At 45.7% G+C, this 19,403-nt stretch overlaps 1 protein-coding gene and 1 long non-coding RNA gene across 2 annotated transcripts in view; one reads left to right on the top strand and one right to left on the bottom strand.

Moving 5' to 3' along the window:
- Nucleotides 1-5,177, top strand: part of LOC116738501 — a 14,767-nt gene extending 9,590 nt beyond the window's left edge. Inside the window, exons 2-3 of the long non-coding RNA XR_004344582.1 lie at nucleotides 4,755-4,829; nucleotides 4,887-5,177. This is a non-coding gene — a long non-coding RNA (uncharacterized LOC116738501). The remainder of the gene's footprint in view (nucleotides 1-4,754; nucleotides 4,830-4,886) is intronic.
- LOC100116068 (guanylate cyclase 32E) overlaps nucleotides 1-19,403 on the bottom strand; it is a 22,341-nt gene extending 2,938 nt beyond the window's left edge. Inside the window, exons 1-19 of the mRNA XM_008209736.3 lie at nucleotides 19,206-19,403; nucleotides 9,377-9,635; nucleotides 8,677-8,874; nucleotides 7,999-8,121; nucleotides 6,955-7,153; nucleotides 6,040-6,117; nucleotides 5,710-5,960; nucleotides 5,425-5,570; nucleotides 4,919-5,057; nucleotides 4,419-4,509; nucleotides 2,160-2,368; nucleotides 1,894-2,076; nucleotides 1,724-1,828; nucleotides 1,581-1,652; nucleotides 1,260-1,425; nucleotides 971-1,169; nucleotides 746-880; nucleotides 557-669; nucleotides 121-272 (exon numbers count right to left, since the gene is read on the bottom strand). Coding sequence (XP_008207958.1) covers nucleotides 121-272; nucleotides 557-669; nucleotides 746-880; nucleotides 971-1,169; nucleotides 1,260-1,425; nucleotides 1,581-1,652; nucleotides 1,724-1,828; nucleotides 1,894-2,076; nucleotides 2,160-2,368; nucleotides 4,419-4,509; nucleotides 4,919-5,057; nucleotides 5,425-5,570; nucleotides 5,710-5,960; nucleotides 6,040-6,117; nucleotides 6,955-7,153; nucleotides 7,999-8,121; nucleotides 8,677-8,874; nucleotides 9,377-9,577 — 2,760 coding nt within the window. The 5' untranslated portion in view covers nucleotides 9,578-9,635; nucleotides 19,206-19,403. The remainder of the gene's footprint in view (nucleotides 1-120; nucleotides 273-556; nucleotides 670-745; nucleotides 881-970; nucleotides 1,170-1,259; nucleotides 1,426-1,580; nucleotides 1,653-1,723; nucleotides 1,829-1,893; nucleotides 2,077-2,159; nucleotides 2,369-4,418; nucleotides 4,510-4,918; nucleotides 5,058-5,424; nucleotides 5,571-5,709; nucleotides 5,961-6,039; nucleotides 6,118-6,954; nucleotides 7,154-7,998; nucleotides 8,122-8,676; nucleotides 8,875-9,376; nucleotides 9,636-19,205) is intronic.

Raw genomic sequence — 19,403 nt, 5'->3', positions numbered from 1 at the left:
CTCATTCTCACCCCTGGACTAGAAACATAATCACCCACGCAGTCTCTCCCACTCGAGGATTAAATGCGGAGGTGTGTATATAAAGCCAGTGCAATCAGTTCTAGTCCCGGTGATACATACCTGTAGGGGCGTGCTCTCGGCGGACATGGCGGTGAAACCGACGATGTCGCTGAAGTAAATTGTCACGCAATCGAAGTTCTCAGCCTCGACTTTATGGCCCCGCTTCAGCTGCTCGGCTACGTAGCGCGGCAGCATCTCGTACAGCAGAGCGTCTGCGGAGATGGAGAGAGGAGAGTTAATTAAGCTCAATTAAAATACGCGTGCGAACGACGCGGACAGCTTGATTTTAACTGTTCGTTCTCGTTTTGTGTTGATGAAAAGGCGGGAATCGTCGCGCTTCACGTTAATTGTAAAAGAGAATTGTTTTGGAAGAGACTTTCGAGTTTAATTGTTCGAAATTATTTCAGACCCTGAGTTGTAAGCTTTGAAGAATTCTGCTTGAATTCGAAATAAGTTATGAAGTGTTGATTTTTCAATGGAAATAATAATATCTCACCAGTTTTCTTCTTCTCCTCGGACAGCTGATCCGTCCGCTCGTCTACCAAAGCCTCGAGGTTGTTAGCGTATTTCTCCATCATAGCCATCATATTGTCGAAAATATTTGGTTTCCTGAAAGTCCAAAGATAGATTGAATGGAAAATTTTTCCAAGGTGTACAATGTCTCGAGGTACATTTATATACTTACATGCCCTTTCGCAGGGGTCGCAGTTTGTTTCGAATAACTTTGAAATCAGGACGGAAGTCTGGATTCTCGGCCCAGCACTCTAGGAGACAGTCTCGCACGAAGTCAAAACAATTTTCAAGCTGATCTAACGGTGGCCTGCAAAAATAAGCCGATTGAAGTTTTACGATGCCGTTTCTAAATCCAAACGTACTTTTCCAAATTTTCCACGCGCTAAAGATAACTCACCGGAACGGAGGATTCTCGACGGTGATAACCCTCTTCAAAATATCGGGAGCAGAGAGTTCGGTGATACCGTAGGGTCCGTGTCTGCCTTGAAGCTCATAAAGCACTATCGCAAACGAGTACACGTCGCCCTTCTGGAAGTCCCTTATCGTCGGCTCCACGGCTCTCGGTCGCAGTAGCTCTGGCGCCTTGTACAGCAAGCCTGCGATACCCATAGACGATCTCTTTTTTTCTCACACCCGAAATTGTAAAATCGGAGTTAGGAGGAAAGAGAAAAGAGGGAAAAACTCACCGCGATACTTCTTCATGACGTCGGCGGGCTCGAGCTCGGCGTCGCGCTTGAACTCGTGTAGTCCGAAATCGGCCAGCTTAACGACCCAGCGCGAGTCCACCAGGCAATTCGATGTGGTGAGGGAACCGTGAAATTTTACGACGGACTCGTGCAGATAAATCATGCCCTGTGTGCGACAAACGTGCGCTGCTTTATTAAGGGAATCAACGTAGTGTGCTATTTTTGTGGAAGTTATGGATCCCGGTGGCAATCGACTGTGTGATATCTATTTTTTTTTTAAGAGGACGATTAGGGTAGTAAAGTTTACGCTGCTGCACTTACTCTGACTATGTCGCCGACCAGCGATGCCATGAACATGTTGTCCAATTTTATGTCTTCGTTCTCTAGGATGTCCTAGGGAAATGTGAAGGAGTTTTAAAATCGAGTATGAGAATTTTCTCGATTAATGGATTGCGTGTGTTTACCTTTAAACTGCCTCTGGCACAGTACTCAACAACTATGCAAATGTTGGGTGGGTCGGTGCAAGCTCCGATGAAAGCGTTCAAATTGTCGTGTCTCAAATCCCGCATCTGCGACAAGAGATGATCAAATCTATAGTAAATTGATTGGTTTTAATAATTTCACAGGAACTTACAATCTTGAGCTCCTTCTTCATTTCTCGAGTTATCTCTATCGATTTTTTCTTCACTTTCTTCACTGCGAATATCCGGCCCTTGTAGATTCCCACTTGCGTGTAGATCATCGAGTACCTAAAGTCGGCATCAGGGTTCGAGCTCAGAGAAGCTTGACTAGTTCTCACGTGTGGCTGTAGCGGATTCTGTGAGTTAAGAGAAAAATCGAAAGTAAAATAGGAGAAACAAAATCGTAATAATTTATGTTGCATAAGAGATCGATAGAAACCTTTGAATTGTTCTTAAAGAGCTGCTGCTCACCGGGAGAAGTTGAGTCATCCTTGGTCTCTTTGATCTCGATGTCCTTATAATTGACTTTCCAGAGCAGCGAATCCAGTTCTTGCTCGTACTTCCAGTTCCGGTAGAGCATCAGCGATATCGCGAGTAACACCAACAGCAGTCCTCCAGCGATGCCGCCGACGATTTCCCCAGTGTGAGCTTAAGACAAGGAAGGAATTGCGCTTTTATCGTGTTTTTGTTTTGATTCGTTTTTACTGGGTCTTAATGAATCTACAGTGGACGTTATTTGAGTGCTAAGAGTTTGATATTGAGAGAACTAATCAACGACCCATTAAAAATATTTACTGCATTCCGCCATGAATTCATTACAAAAGGTTTTATCTTCTGCCAAAACGACGTTTCGAATCTCACGACAAACACTTTCAAAACCAACCAAGCAAACATCCTCCAACCGACAAAAGCAGCCTCCGAAACTCTTAGACATTGTTTGATTTGGAAGCTTGATAAAAAAGTCAACTGCATCTCGATCAATCATTCCCTGCGTCGACAAAAGTGTATACACGCGAATATCCGAAAAAGGCGAGCGAAGAAAAGTCAACGTCTCCGCAGGAGACATCTTAAACCAACGTCGTAAGTGGAAACGAGCGACGATGTGTTATTTAATCCCTTCCAGACCGAACGACGTCTCTCCGGAGACTGTATAGGTGCGATAATGTCGTCCGGAAGGAGGTATACGGAGGCGAGAAAGGAAAGTAAGGTGTATATATAGAGAGACGACGCGACACAGACAGACAGCGTGAAATAAACGGAGCTACGGACGGGCGGATTTATTGGGGACACCCGGGACGCCGACAGGATATTGGAATACGAGCGAGTGCCGACTCGCTCTCTCTCTCTCTCTCTCTCTCTCTCTCTCTCTCTCTCTCTCTCTCTCTCTACGTGTCTCCAGGAATCTTTAATGATATTGGATAAAGTAAAAAGATAAATTTAACGAGCATCGTTACCGTCACACCCAAAAGATTTATTTCGAAGCTTATACAGTGGCAGAAACAAAAGCTTCGAAAACAACGATATAAAATAATCCACCTCGGAATTTTCCTCAAGACAAACAAAGCCGCAAATTTATACGACGAAAACGCCAACGAGGACATCATACAAGAGACAAACAGGGTCTGGCCTCAGCGCAGCTATTCCACTGCATTTTCATGACGCCATTCGTAAACGTCCTGGCCAGAGCTGCATACCGGCATCGCGATCCGTCACGACGCTGTTGCTCCGCCGCACGAGGATATAACATAAAGCGCGATGTGCACCTTCCACACGTACATATCCAGTCATCTGGTGTAGGAGGAGTCGAATTAACGAGGAGCCATTCGGGCGCGATGTGTCTGCAAGCTTCTGCCTCTTGGATGGATGTACTCATTCAAGAGAGAGCGAGAGGGGGAGAGACTAATTTTCACGTTTCTGGACAAGGCGGAGAGACGAATTCGGGGAAATTAAGTGAGATTCTGTTTAGGTAGAGGTGGGACGTGGCTGGATTACCGGAGTTTTTTTTCTGCGGCGGTAATTTATTTGACGCTGGGTATTGGTCGCTTTTGATGGACGGGGAGACTTTTAGCTGTCTGTTAATTTCGGGCTGAAAAAGTGAAGGATATTAAAGATAGTACTTTTTTCAACGATGCTCTTAACGACTTTGCTCTCTTCTGATCTGAAAAGTTCCTATGACGATGAACTGCTAGCTAGTCCCTACCATATCCCCTTGTCCCAAAAAACAATAAGCTAATTTCTTTTTGCACCTATACATATAGCTATCAAACTTCCTGCTCAAAAATTCAATTAACCCTCCTCCGAATAACTTTCCTCCCCGACGAACTTTTTAACTCCTGACCTTTTGTGCGTCATCCAAAGCCTCTGTCGACGTGACAAATGGTCCCCCGAGCTTTCAAATTTCCAATGGCTCGTAAACTCTTCGCGGCTATCTCTCGGTAAGGGAATAATCGATCGTCGGAGGGGAATCGTTGACGCGTGAGTTGCTGCCGTCCAAAATTCGAGACGCGCAGAGCGCGTGCGAGCCGGAAGTAAAGCTGATATCGATTGACGCGCGTTCTTTTTCCGTTCGAATTGTTCGACTGTAGTAGAGGCAATGGATAGGGCCGTGGGGACGGATCAATTTTTAGGGAAATTCGACCGAGTATAATTTTGAACTTTGCGAAACTTTGTAAATATGTTTCAAGAACACTATACTCACAATAGCACTTTTCTCCGTGGTAACCGCAGTAAGGCTCGGCTACAGGAGGTCTGCCGTTTACCCAAGGAATACTCCGTATAACGTGCAGTTTCTGTAAAATAATGTTGATTGGTTCGTATTTTGTTACGATTAATATGTTTAAATTGAATCGCATATGATAACAATGGGTAAAGTACACGAAGGGTAGAAATCAACAAATTACTTGTTATTACGCGTGTATTTGAGCAAGCGAATTATTATAATTATTTGTCCGTTAATTATTACGTATCACATTAATTATTTATATTCACGATCGAATAATTCTACGAATGCTCTCTATGTGACCTACATTTTCAGGAATTTCGTATGTGTACATATCCGAGGCACTGAATGATACACGTGTAGCCCATGTTATTGCAATGAATGAAAAAGGTAACGTTTAATAAACTGTTAAAATAATAAAAAAAGTAAAACTTATTAGTTCCAAAGATTTATTAGAAAACATCCAAAGTCTAACTAACTGGCAAGTTGGTGCGATTCTCCTTGCCGATGAAGCGACCGATGGGGTAGAGTCCTGGACCTTTGGGCGCTTGGTTGTCCAGCGCTATCAAAGTGTAATTGCCTTCTGGATCTCCGTTCTCGTCCATGTACACCATGTACCTGTGGTCAACAGACAGGCGAAGGGCAAACTGTTAGAGACGCCATCAGTCGTCACGGTAACAGCGGACAACTTCCGATTGACTGTACGACTTTGCTAGCTTTCAGTTCTCTCTCTCTCTCTCTCTCTCTCTCTCTCTCTCTCTCTCTCTCTCTCTCTCTCTCTCTCTCTGGTGGTAAATATCACCGGCTAGTTTATTGCCTCGCTCTCAAAGTTGTACACGAGTCATCGGAACTTGGCCGCGAATCGCTGTTGTCATACGTCAGCATTGTGTAACTCAAGTTTGACGAGAGACACGAATGGTTGTAGTATAGATATTTGTACAAGAGAAACTAAAGAATAGGTGAAATCCAATGAGAAATACCTTACCCCATGGCGCTGCGATAGTGGAGGCCGTAAAGCGAGGAAATAATCTCTTTACCATTTCGTGGATCCCGGCCCTCATCGAGCGCCTTGAGAATGCTCTGCGCATAGAGGTGAATCGCGTCGTAGAGGTAGGCAGTTTCCGGCACGGCCTGCCTTGTAGCGGAACAAAAATCAGAGGATTCCGGTATAGGTGAGTCATGTTAAGCTCGCTATCTCTAATTGTCTTATTATAGTGCAATCAAGGCTTCGAATATACACGGAAACGCGTGTTTTTAAAAGTTTAGTCACCTGAATCGAGCCCTCCTCCTTGAAGTTCTTCAGCGGGTTTTGAAAGTTGAACGGCGGCCTCTGCCTGTACTCGTTAACTTTGTTCGTGAAATTCAGGTAGCCGATCGGAGCCGAAGCTATAATACTGAAGTAGCTCTGGAGGATCCCGAGGGAATGCGTGTCCGTGTGATTCCTCATCAAGCCGCGAACGTAGACGTCCGGCTCACGGTCGGTGTAGGTCTCGGTGTTCACCCCGACGACCCAGTACTCCCCTGAGAGAATAACCAATTTTTCAAACCACCAAGCAAAAATTGTGTAGCTATAACGATACGAGCAGTAGCAACGACATACCAGTCCGCAAAAGCTTCCTCTTGTCCAGTGCCATGAGCAGACCGATGTGTTCCTCGACGTTTCCCAGAATAACGTAAACTGAAAATAGAAGCGGCGAAATCTCTGTAAATGCATGCGTCGCGTCGCGCTTATACTGCCAATATCGCCGATTTATTTTTAACACCCGCGCGGCAGGAAACCGCATCGGCGCATGTAAATCAGTCTTCGGCGTTTATCGGCGAATGTGCGCGGGATTTTTCTCCGACGTGACAAACGCTAATCCCATGTATTATTCTTAGCCGATAAATAGGTCTGGTGGAGCGCGGGAGAGTCTAAAAATAGAGGACACGAGCGAATAAGCTTGTGTACAGTAGGTGCAATTGTGCCAGCGACGATTGATCATACGGGCTTATTATACGCGAGGGTCCGCGAGACGAAAGCGTTATGCGGAGGCGTTGATGCGGGTTAACCGGTGTTGCGCTTTTTTTCGGTGATATGTGTCTGGGTGAATGGCGTTGTCGTGTTTTCGGCGTAATCGCGATGCAATTGAAATTGTATTTCGCTGTTCACAAAAGAGATATACTATGTCGATATAAAGCTACTTTTCCTCGTAAAAAATTGCCTAATCAATTATCTCCATCTAGCACGTTAAAACACGCGTGACTCAGCCAGAGCAACGCGGAAAACAAGGTATCCACACACATAGTCGCGTAACTTTTACTTTATGCTAATACCAGCGCGCACATCTCGCTCCACTTTCAAAACGTCGCCCACTAAATTATACCCAGCGGTGTAAGCTCCGACATTCCACCGCCGCATTTCAAATATAAACTCGAATAACGTATCTCGGCAACTGCTACAAGCCCACGCGTTATCTTTTTTTTTCAATGCTCCAACAAGTACGAAAATCAAGTATATTTTTAATAATATACTCACTGCGCGCCTCCACGTGAGTCTCGTCGACGAGCTTGTGGAACGGATTGACCAGGTTCTCCACGACCCTGTAGGACTCCTCCCAGGTGCTGATACTGTTGACCGAAATACCAGCCGAGCGCAGAGATGACAGAATGGTTTTCGCCACTGTCGGACGCTCGTAAGAGTCGAAACTCGAGGCATTCATGTATATGAAGGCTACCTGCAAGATATCAAGCGCAGAGCTTAGAAAGTTCTTTTCTCATAAAAATTCCTTCGTTCCATTGTTTAAGCGAATCTCTTCTCTTCGGTCGACTGATGGAAATCCCGGGGCGAGAGAGTCGCCGTCCCGAGCTTTCCAACTTCCGGGAAGTTCGCGGGCCACACGTAGGAGAGAGAGAGAGAGAGAGAGAGAGAGAGAGAGAGAGAGAGATTCATTCATATATCTGCTTGCGTGTGCAAAATAGATCGGGATTTTTATATAAAGTTTACACTCGAGATTTCGGACGAGAGGGCGATGATTTATGGACGCTGAGGGAAGCTGATTTTTTTACCGAACTTTTGTACATTATAATTCAATTTCCAGTATAATTGAGACGTTACGATGAAGCAATTACGGCTCCAACAAAAAAGAAAAAATATACGAGACGCGTATACTCAGTATCGCATTATGCGCGCGGTACATAATTTGAATAACAATGAAGTCGCGAGAATCCCGCCGCCGCGTCTATAATACACCTTTTCACGTAGCCGCCGCCCACGCGAAAGCGCAGCCGTTCGGAAAAGCAAGGGTGTCAGCTCGGGCTTATCTGGTCGCGACGAAAATAGCCCGTGGCAATAACAAACGACGCACGCTATATAGGTATACATACGCGGGCTCCGTCGAATTTGCTGAAAAGTTTTTCAATCTATAGACGCCCGGCTAGCAGATGCTTATACGGCCGCAGTTGTGCTCTCGAAGACTGTAATACAAAGTTACACGAAGCGCGCGGCTATTACGTTTTATCGCCGCGCGCGAGAAATCGAAAGGGGGACGGAGGAATGTGCGGCTGCTGATGCTGTTTTTACCTTTGTCCAATTGAATGCCTTGAGCACCGCGACCACGGACTTGGAGATTTGTGTGTCCGGGGGTCGGGTCCGTGCGAACGTCGGGAATTCCTTCTTGTTCGATGTCTCGTGATTCGTGCAGTACTGGAATAACATTTTTTTAAAATGTGAAATTGTGTGTTTTCACCAAAAATTCAGATAATTCGATATTACATAGCCCAGCGCAATTTTTCCGAAGCCAGCGATGTTCCAACGAATCGGGGCTAATTAGCAATTCCATATGAAAGAGGCGCGCATCTCCCGGGAATTAGCATGAATTTCATTCTGCTCCCAGTGGGGGGGAGATAGCTATCCCGTTTAATTTAACCGTTTCGTTGTTCGCCTGCGCTTGTCCGTGGATAGAAACATTACGCGAAACGCTCTGCCAGAGTTCGACCATTTTTAAATGGAAAATGCGAGGTCGACTACGTGCGCATGAATAAATTTACGAGCCGAGAACATAAATAAAATTCCAAGAGTAGCTTCAAATTGCCGTCGTTGAATGTAGGTGAAATTGAGATGATACTCTCGTGTCGTAAAATTATAAATAAATATCCGTGTAAAATACCGCTTCAGACCAGTGTTACACGTCGCCACACAACTCTACTGAATTCCCGATAAACGTATCTCTCATCCTCGTATGGTTACACATATACTCACGTATGAGATCATGGGCAGGTTGAAAGCGGCAGCCATTCTGCCCTCGTGAACGCAGGTCTCCTGGGGCCCGATGTACGCGCTGACGTTTCTCGTCCAGAGATCAGCCGTCATGAGGATACTGCGCTCCTCGTCGCCGTACGTTTCGGCGACGTTGAAGTTCAGCCGGTGACCGCGTCTGCCTAGTTCGCCGCTGTTCACCTGGGGAACGATTACATTAACAAACGCGCGCAAACTTGTCTGCCTGGTTTTATGCCTCGCGACACGCTGCGGGGGCTTTTACGAGAGAGCGAAAGGGCTGATATGGGCCTCGGGAGAGTTGATGGTGGTGTTGAGGGACTCGGTGGGATTGAGTTTTTATCGAGAGTCGTTTGTAATCGCGAGATGTCGCAGCTTTTCATGATTGAAATTTCACGTGCGTCGCTTGACCCGGATGTTATATTGCGCGTGAATTTGCGATGGTATGTTATATAATTTGCTTTATGATTAAAATAGCGTTTACTCTAGTTTCCCGATATTCATCGTTCACATATATAGTTATTATTTCATAACATCGACATCTGCGCATTATAATTAGCATATGTAATCAAGCCGCATAACATATCACTCCGCACACACGATTATATGCGCAAATATAACGTATTTCAATTTAATTAATCGAAATTCTACCGCAAGCAAATCCATAGCCCTTCCGAGAACTCACCTCGTCGATGGCAAGCGTGATGGCGCCGGAAATCTGCAGTCCAGGCCTGGAGTACTCCCAGTCGCCGGGTCTTCGTTTCGAGCCGGTTATGTAGCCCAGGGTGAAAGTCTCGGCGTTGACGGAACCGCTGCCGTCCAGCAGCGCGTGGACCAGCAGCGTTGTCACCAGAAGGCACGCTCGCTCTCCCTGTGCCACTGGCATCACCGCTTCTCTCTCGATTTTCTTCCGGGGATTCGATGTATCTGCCGCGGCGCTGACTCTGCAATTTCGTTTTGGAGTGTGATCGGTTTCTGCGTTATAAACCTCTTATTAGTTTTTATACATGTATCGCTGGGAATCAATAAACGCGTAATCTCATTAGAGGATTCGTCTGTGCCGTACTCGTGTCCGGTTAATGGAGATTTTAATTACAAAATCACGGTACGATTGCAATCATCGCGATAGAGCGCACGTTGGTCGTGTAAAGCTTCAAACGTAAGCCTATGAAAATTAATCTACTTTAAATCGGAGCCTATGCTGAATAATATCGAGGATCAATCTGCGTCGATAGATCAAAATTCGCTAAGCCCCTTTCATGTGTCCCAGAACAACGAACAAGGTCGTGCGCGAAGATTGAATTCGATCGAGATTAAACTTCGCTTTCGAAACTAAGCCTCGTTTAAAACGAGCCACCTATATCCTGCCTCTACTTACACATGCATGACTCACTCATAATTCTATTTCAATGAACCCAAACATCGATTCAGAGCTTGAGAAATCGACGAGGCAGGTACGTTCTTTTTTAAATATACACAAAAATAGGCTCAATTGCGTGGATAAACATATCAATTCTGACCGCGTAGAAAAAAATAACAAAAACCAAGTTTCAACGTCAACCAGACCATCAGTCGTCTGTCAAGCTTTCCCTCACTTATATATAATAATATTTCAACAGCTGTATTCAAAGACAAAAATATTAAAACATCTTCGTGTTTTACCGCTGCTGCCTATGCGAAAGCCCGCGTGTATTTAAAAAAAGAAACAAAGGAAAAAGGCGGCGTATACGCGATGATCAATCATGCGCGCACGCAGAGATTTCGCACATTGCCCGTATATACGACGCAGCTCAATCAACCTCCTTTGAAATCCTCTGACCCGAGAGCCGAATCACTAGCGCAACAGATGCTCCTGTAGATATCTAACTATCTTTGACGTGATCGGAATTTACAGGCATTTCTGCTTGTTCATGCACGAGACAGAAACTCAATTCGCGGCCCGACACACCAGATCATCTCCCGAGCTATCTCCGTAATCAGTACAAAAATTAATCGTATCAAAAACGTCAATTAATCCTACGGAATAATGCCAATTTATTACAAAGTATATCTACGAGTAAATCGCTCCAAAACACCGCATCATCCATCCACTCCAGCGTCTCCGACTCACAAAAAAACTCACCTAAAATTTCGCTTACCTCAATCATCCCGACACATCCGCTCCAGAAGAACAAAAACAAAAAAAAAAAGATCGCCACAATCCAATCTCGATCTCGCATACGCAGATGAATCACGAGGCAGCTCATCGATCGCGATAATAAATACGACTGTAATACACTACACGGGCGCGGCGGCTATATAGACGAGGCAATATTTTTCGGCTGCCTTATCGCGGCCGCGCACACCGCCACGGGGCGAACTTTGCTTTCCGCATCGACGCTCCTGTTCTCCGGGTGTATTTATGCACCTAGCGTGAGCCCGAAGAAAAGTCCCGGTGCTCTTTATCGGGCCGAGAACAGACGGGAAATACGAGCTAAGGAGCTTTTCTCGCACCGATGTTTATGAAGTTTGATAGCGAAGCGTCTAGCGTTTCAGCGAAAGAAAATTTTCATTACGACGAGTGCAAACGATTCCCCGGCTTCAACATTGCACTTAAGGCGATGTACAGGGGGCAGAGAGAGAGAGAGAGAGAGAGAGAGAGAGAGAGAGAGAGAGAGAGAGAGAGAGAGTTTTTCCGAGGCGAACGAACCGAAGCCGGAAAGAGAGTCTGCGGTAATGGAGAAAAGCAGTACTTAGCAGCATGGGGTGGAAACAAACAGCCCGGCCCGATCTCCCGCGTCTTCGTCTGCGCGAACTGTAACTCCTCTTACGCTGTACTCTCGTCTATATGCCTTCTGGCTTCTCCCTTTCTTCTATAAAGCTCGCAAGCTCGCTCTCGAATTTTCATAATTTTTTCCTCGTTGTTCTTGCGGCTCCGAATTAAAAAAAGCACTCGCGTTACGTCCAGATGTGCAGCGCAGAAAAGGGTGTATGGACGAGGGCAGCTGTAAATGCAAATATCCCGAAAGTAGTAATGCGATACCGACGAATTTCGTAACGTCGCTTGATATGACATAAACGAAAATTGTATACACCCGCAAAAATATAATGCAAACCTTCTCTCTCGTACGACCTTGTTCGTTCGCTCTCGCAAAAATTAGGTCTATAATGTACCCTCGGCGAAATAAATTTTTTTTCCACTCTCGCATTATAAATAACCCCGCGCGTTCTATTTTCAAATCCCGCGCGCGACGAGCAAGCTCTCCTCGCTCGTCTTTTTCTTCGAAATAAATCGCTCCACACACACACACACACACACACACGCCTATTGCGCAAGCGCATCCAAGGCTGTAAACCTGAATGAATCACTCTACATCCTATAAGCTCTTTTTTTCCTTGCTCCAGGTGCGTCGATCACGGGAATTTCCACGCGCAGTGTGCAAGTATATTGGGAATCGATAAATCTTGGCTGTACTGTGAGTGCGACGTACGTGACGTAATGAATTCGTGAGGCGGCGCTTGTTTACCCCGGGCTTTGGTTATTCCGTGGACGGGATATTAATAACGGCGGAGGTTTTCGCGTGACAGAGTGTAGCTGCAGTTTTTTTTTGCATGTGCGGAGAATTTGTGAAGGGACGCGATTAATTGACTGCGCTTTTTTTCGACGTGTGAGAGCCGCGTGTAATTTCAGTGAAGTTTGCTGTGATACAAAAGTGACTCGTATTTTTTATGCAAATATGTACTCCTGATTAAATTGCATGATATAAAATTTGATGTTTTTCATATCTCGGCGAAAATCTGAATAAACTGATTATGCACATGTGTGGATTTTTGGTTTTATATGCGGTTTTCATAATTTTCCCATTAACCAGCGTTGATATGCAAGCCACGTGTGTGTGTGTGTGTGTGTGTGTCTGACATAACGCACTTTATACGTGAAATTTTACGCGTTTTATCACGCTCTATACACAGTACGAAGAAGCTTTGTCGTAGTACTATATACAGGTATACAACACTATTTTTACGCTATAATGACGTTGAGGAAAAAGCGAAGAGTATACACAAACAGAAGAATATTCAGAAGCGCTCTCCACTTCCGTCCCATCAAGCCTGTCAACGCGGCCAACACTTCTGCGCATGCAAACTCAAACAAACGAAACTCGGCGTCTTCGAAATAACACAACGCAGACTATATAAGCGCCAAGCAATTAATCAGCCATCAGCACTTTTTGCCACTAAATGCAACCGTACACACACTCGATCATCCGCACCGGCTCTCAATTACAAACGCGACCCTCTCGAGCTTTTTTCTCCGTCTCCGATCGTTCGCCGTATACTTAGGCGCGCGGAGAGAGGGGAAAACTCGTCCAAGGGCCGTTAGCGGAATACCGAGGCAGAGAAGATCGTCCGTCGTCGGAATACAGTAGTAGGCGATATACGACGATTGAATTAATGCTGAGCTCTCGCGCGAGATTCCGTTATAGTCCGTCCCGAAAGCGCGCGCCGCCGCTGTCGGCTCGATTCGTGTGGACACTCGCGACTATTAGGCGCGACTGATTGTCGACTATTTGCCTGTTTTATAGGTGGCTCGTTGCCGGAATTTCGGATGAAGTCGACGCTTTTTGTCACGGAGGAGTGAACTCTTTTTAGCCGCAGGAATTATTACTGAAGAAGGTATTGCGCCTCTTGACATGGAACTTCGTTGCAACTGTTCAAGCTGCGTAACATAAATTCCGATAACCATTACCGAACTCTCCTTCTGCCATATCTAATAAATTTTCTCGAATCCAGCACGCACCGCTACGTTTATTATTCTCCCCGAGCTCTCTCCACTCCGCGACATAAAAAAGGAAAACAAAAGTAACATACGGCTCACGTCAGCGATAAAAAGACGAATTTCTTCATTCGTATAAATCGTCCCACGAGCTTCGTTGACGCCGCCGTGAGAGATACACATATATTTCTCGTTGCCCCGCGGCCGGCGGCGATTTTTTGCGCGCATTTACATTCATTGCGAAAACGAGCCTCACCGCGGTGTAACGGCCTTACTGCCCGGTTCTCTCTCTCTCTCTCTCTCTTTCTCTCTCTCTCTCTCTCGCTCTGCGAAGTTTAATTTTAAAAAGGAGGAGCAACAGGAACCTACTCCTGTAATTTGGTGGGAAACCGGCGCTATTTTCGCATTATCGCGCGCACACGATATTGAGCAATTTTTTTATGACACCCGTGATGTTCTTTCGATCGTAAACCGAGCAATTATGTCATCTATAAACCGTGTGTAGGTCGACTCGCTTTCAGTTACGAATTTTTTTTCTTATACTTACTTTACAACGCGTGTAACTGTGTCAGTCTATATACACAGACCGTACACCGAGTCGATTATAATTTACGAACGGCTTTACGATCATTTCTCTTCGTACACGCAGTCTACAGGCCACCTACCTGCGCAAGCGTTCTTTTTTTTACGCCGATTAAACTTTCGATCCAATTTTTTTTTCCGTTCGAGACAGACAGCCTGACGCCGACTGAGAGAATCGCCCGAGGCCGACCTAAATCAACATAAAAGAGACGCGGGACTGTACGCTACGAGAAGAGCTATAAATTGCGAGCGAGAGACTCCGCGTAAATGGACGACTTATTGCTGTAATCTCGAACGACAATCGGATAGCTCTCGCTCGAGCGCGGTTTGACGACTCGCGATATTTTTATTGCCCAGTGTCCTGCGGAGATTAGATTTTAGAGAGATGACACGCGCCTGTATGGCTTTTACACGGACGGATGTGTATCTGGGCCGGCAGGAGCTTTTATGGCCGGAATGAAAAAATTTACGGATATAAGGCGTAGCGTCGTTATTCTTCTAAAGTTACTTATGCTCGTTTCACGCGCAGTAAACCATAACAGCGTATCGATATAATAACAATAATCGAGTTCACAACGCGAGCGCGTTATGTATTTATGCGATCGATGCAGCATCAGCGTCGAGAGTGGAAAATGACGCGGGTAATTGCTGGAATCAGCGGCTACGCTAGCGCCGCAGGTGAAAAGAGAGAGAGAGAGAGAGAGAGAGAGAGAGAGAGAGAGAGAGGAGATTAAGCCCGAGGCGTAATTAAGCGCGGGAAGCCGCGAGATTAAAGCGTAAAGCGTAAGCGCATTCTTCCGAGAGAGCTTCCCTCTCTCTGCTTATTATTCTTTTTGGAGGAGTTTAAGCACACACGGATTATCGTTCCGGGAGATTGAAAATTTTATGCATTCCTGAGAGAGAGAGAGAGAGAGAGAGAGAGAGAGAGAGAGAGAGAGAGAGAGAGAGAGAGAGAGAGAGAGAGAGAGAGAGAGAGAGAGACGGCTAAATGAGTCGAAGGTATCATCGAGGAGGAATTAAGGGACGTGTGTATTATGCTAACAGTGTCGAGTAACGTTTTTTTTTTGTTTTAAGGAACCACAGCGATAAAATTTAATTAACGCCGACTTCCTCTTCGACGCGCGTGTGTGTGTACACGCGCGATTTATCTTTCCGGGCGTTTGCGCGCATTTAACGAAACGTCGCTTCCGCGGAGTCCTCCTTCGCGTTATCGTTGCGCGCCGCGCTCGCTTTTGGATATATCGAGGCTGTGGAGCTACGCTGCATTTGAATTACGCGCGTCGTGCTTGCGGTCCGATGCGCGCATTGCACATGCGATTCTAGACACGTGGCTCTCGGCGGTTTCGCTTTGCGGATAATTTTTACCTGACGAGCCTTGGAATGTGCTGACTCTATAAATCGCTCGAGGTATTTCCCTGTATACGTTACTCATCAGTGGAAAGGGACGAGGACCGGTCAGACGCGGTTTTTTTTGGAAAAGTTTACTCGTTTTTACGTTGATCCACTTAAAGACGATTTTTCCAGATTTTCGGAATCTCTCCCGCGCGCGAAATAAAACGAGTTCGAGCGTAAATTTTATCGCGGGCGGGTACGTCGGCCAAGCCAAGAGAGTGCATATACGAAAAAGCCGCAGCTGTAAAACGTTTTATCGTACAACGCAACTCCTTAAGCCGGAGATTTACATTGTTATACTCCGAGAGGCGGGCCGCTTTGGTAACGTATACGATTATTTCAAACTCTTGTTTCCTCTTTCTCTCGGCTTGAAATAACTCGCTCCCGAGCTTATTCTTGTTTACGTCGATGACCGCGACGAGGCAATAGTCGAGCCATTTCGTCTTTATGGACGCGTCTCTCGCGGATATTATTTAATATCGAAAGACTCTTACAGCAGAAGATGAATTCCGCTCGAGATGCATCCCGTAGACTGCATCGAGTTGCGTAAACTTCGGGAATTCATTTCCAATCCGTCATCTCGCAAGCTCGCGCGTCGATTCGCCCGCGAAACTTTGAAAATTCATTATGTCATCGCATTCGGTATGCGGCCCCGCGCGTCCCCCGCTTATCGCGATCGGCTTTACAAGCTGTATACAGACGTACAACACGGACGTTTTCTCGTATCCTTCATATTATTATACAAAAGAGAAAAAAAAGAGAATATTCATACGCGGTAAAGTCCGTCATTCCGCTTGGCGCATTTTGATTCCAGCCACGACGGGGCCGTCCATTGTGCGCCAGGCACACACTGGAAACTTTGATCGTTTACGCGAACGACCGGTGGCACTCGGTTCCTTTATACTTTTTTCACGGCACTGTATACCGCCTGCAGCTCTCGTCGTCCCTTTTCCCGAGCTGCCATACACTAAAAGGAGCTTTTTCGGGTTAAAAGCCGCGGCGCGTGCTCTCTCTATACGGACGGTAATTTACTCGCGCGTGCGGCGGCTAAGATTTTACGCCAAGCAGTATTTTCATTTGCCCCACCGATGTCTTTTCTCGCTAAAAGTTTTATACGCGTCCTTTGCGAGGGAACGAGGAAATCCTACGTACTAAGCGCACGACGAGCGAATAACTCGCTGTATAGCCGTATATACTTTTGCTACGACGGAATTTCAATGCGGAGCGAAAATCTACGATCAATCCCTTGAATGAAAAATCCGACGTATACGTACAACGTACGCCAATTCCACTATCTCTTGCAAGCTCGCTCTTTGCCGAATTCGCTCTTTGTCTGGGCTGCCTCGCTACTTTCTTCGTCCTTTCTATATACACACGTGAATGTATAGCATATAGCTTCGATAATTCTTTCTTATACGCGAGAGAAAAAGCTGATCCGCAGGGCGACTCGAAGCGCGAGAAATTTCAACCCGCGTGGAATTTTATTTTCCGGAAACGGAAGCGGAAGAGCTTTCCGTATGTGAAATACACGTTAGTATAAGTTTGATGATAAAGAATAAGACCGCGTGGAAGCTGGCCCGCAGAGTTGAAAGGTCGTCCTAATGCACGAGATTTCATATTTCTCCCGTGCTGCGTTCGAGTGCGGCTGTGGAAAGGGTTTCTCGAAAATTATTGCGGAAAAAATTGTACGTGCGCGATTGCGCGAACGGTTTTCGCTGGAAAAATAAAAAGAAATTCGAGAGAGTTACAAGTGTTTACTGGAATCGCGACGTTTATCTGTGCTACTTAGGCGATAGCGCAACCTGTCTTGTTGTCAACCTGTTTAGCGGGCGTATAAGCATGCAAATCGTCGCCGTAAAAGGAACAATTACGACTGCGGATAAAAATCGCCAGGTTTAGTTTAATTCAAAACTTATTCGGTCCAACAATTTAGCAAACTCAATTATCTCAGCGTCGAATAGCACTAGAAGCATATCATCCGAAGGCAATTGCTCGAAGAGAAGAAGAAAAAAAAGGATAGACAGCAGCATTGTCTCTGAAAGACAAAAAGCGTTTTCTCAGAGCGCGGGCTTCCAGACGATAAAGCCCAGTCAACCCCTTTATTATGCGACGAGAGTCGCGCATTTTTTCTCGAGAGTCATCGACTCGGCCGCCTGCATAATTTCGCCGCTTCTTATACCCGACCCCTCAAAATGTGATGTGGCTCCCAACGGCTTTCGCACCTGCAAGAAGCCATCTGGTGATGACGAATCTATAGCTATTCCTTTTTTTGGGGGGGTCGAAGGAAAATTGGGAAACGATTAGGAGTTTGCTTATGACGACTTATCGAGCGACGGACATACACTCGTAACGTTTCGGTCTCTCCATTATTCGTTGACACGATCTGACAAGATAAACGGATGCTTGGCATAACGCGGCTCGACAACTGCACCGTAATTATCACGCCTTCTCAACTATCCGCGCCGGTATTAAATCCTCTCGGCTATACACCCGACTAAATTCCCCTGCGCATAGGGCATTATCCAATTATTCAAGGCGCCATGTACATAATAAAAGCTAAACTAAAGCTGCGAAAGTCGATAGAAGCTTTTTCGCGCCGCGACAGGGGGTACGTAATTTATATGACATAAATTCCCGCGCGACACTCACACACGAACGAGATTTACGGGGGGCGGCCGGTCGTATATATTATGTGTGTGTGTGTGTGTGTGTGTGTGTGTGTGTGTGTGTGTGTGTGTGTGTGTGTGTGTGTGTGTGTGTGTGTGTGTGTGTATATATATATATATATATATATATATATATATATATATATATATATATATATATATATATATATATATATATATATATATATATATATATAATTGCAAAAATAGCTCGCGAATTCCGAGAAAATAGATCCGCCGGCGTCGTTTTATTGCCAATTATTCGCAGGAATGCCGTGAATTCCTGGCGCTCCTGCGGGACGATTAGAGAGCTGGGAACGAGCTTCTGTGGCTCTGTATAATTGATAATGTAATTGTCGCTCCAATTTTTTTCTCACACCGCGCGACTCGATAGAGCGAACGAGATTTTACGAGATGGGATCAGACAGTCGTGTATAGAATTAGTCACGTCGTGAGATTATGTGCCAGAGGCTTATGTTTATACGGCGCGCGTCGCTTGCGATTATTTTTAAGCGGCATAGATACACACATGCAGGTATAATAAACTACTTTAGAACACTTTTTTCCATCATCGTCGGCCGAACTATAAACAATCCTCGTGCGGAGAGGCGCGAATAAATTAGCATTCGTTGGTTGATGGAAGATGTAAGGCAACATTGTGCGGAAAAAGTGTCGCTGGCGTTTTAAATTTATGTATCGATAAATTTCTCGCGAGAGTACGTAGGTGTATGTATTTTCTATAAATCAGTGCGAGTTTAATGAGGATTTGAAACGCGTTCGCGGGAGCGTTTATTTCTTATGGAAAATGAGATAAACAGATAAACGCACTGATTTATAGCGCTTTTTTTTAAATTTGAATATGCATTCGATTCCAACGCGTGTTTATAACATAAGACCAAATAGACGCAGCGCTTTGAAAAACGGTACATCTTTAACCTCCAACATAACAGCGGCAAACTATCGAGTTACAGCGTACAGCAAAAGCACACACACACACAATTAGTATGCACCGCCAGTACAGCCATAATCGATTCTTTCAGCTCGCGGTAGCCGCACTCGACACCTAAAATTAACGTTATACTCTCTCACTCGATCCCAACTAAAATAAGCTCCAAACTAACCTGTCCGAATTCCGCCTAGACGAGCAGTCTCTCCAGCCCTCACAGAAGCTTCCGCAGCCGGTTATCAGTCTTCCTCTCGAATCCTCAAGCTCCTAGCGACATGGGTACACGCGGACGTTTCCGCGCGCCGGCCGAACTATGTACTCCGCGGCGACGTCGACGACGGAGTCAGTTGTCGTGGAGGCGCGCGCGGCCAGA

This window comes from Nasonia vitripennis, chromosome 2 (assembly GCF_009193385.2).
Source record: "Nasonia vitripennis strain AsymCx chromosome 2, Nvit_psr_1.1, whole genome shotgun sequence".
Classification (NCBI taxonomy): Eukaryota; Metazoa; Arthropoda; class Insecta; order Hymenoptera; family Pteromalidae; genus Nasonia; species Nasonia vitripennis.
Note: the sequence above shows the minus strand (reverse complement) of the source record. Positions and strands in the feature narration are given on the sequence as shown.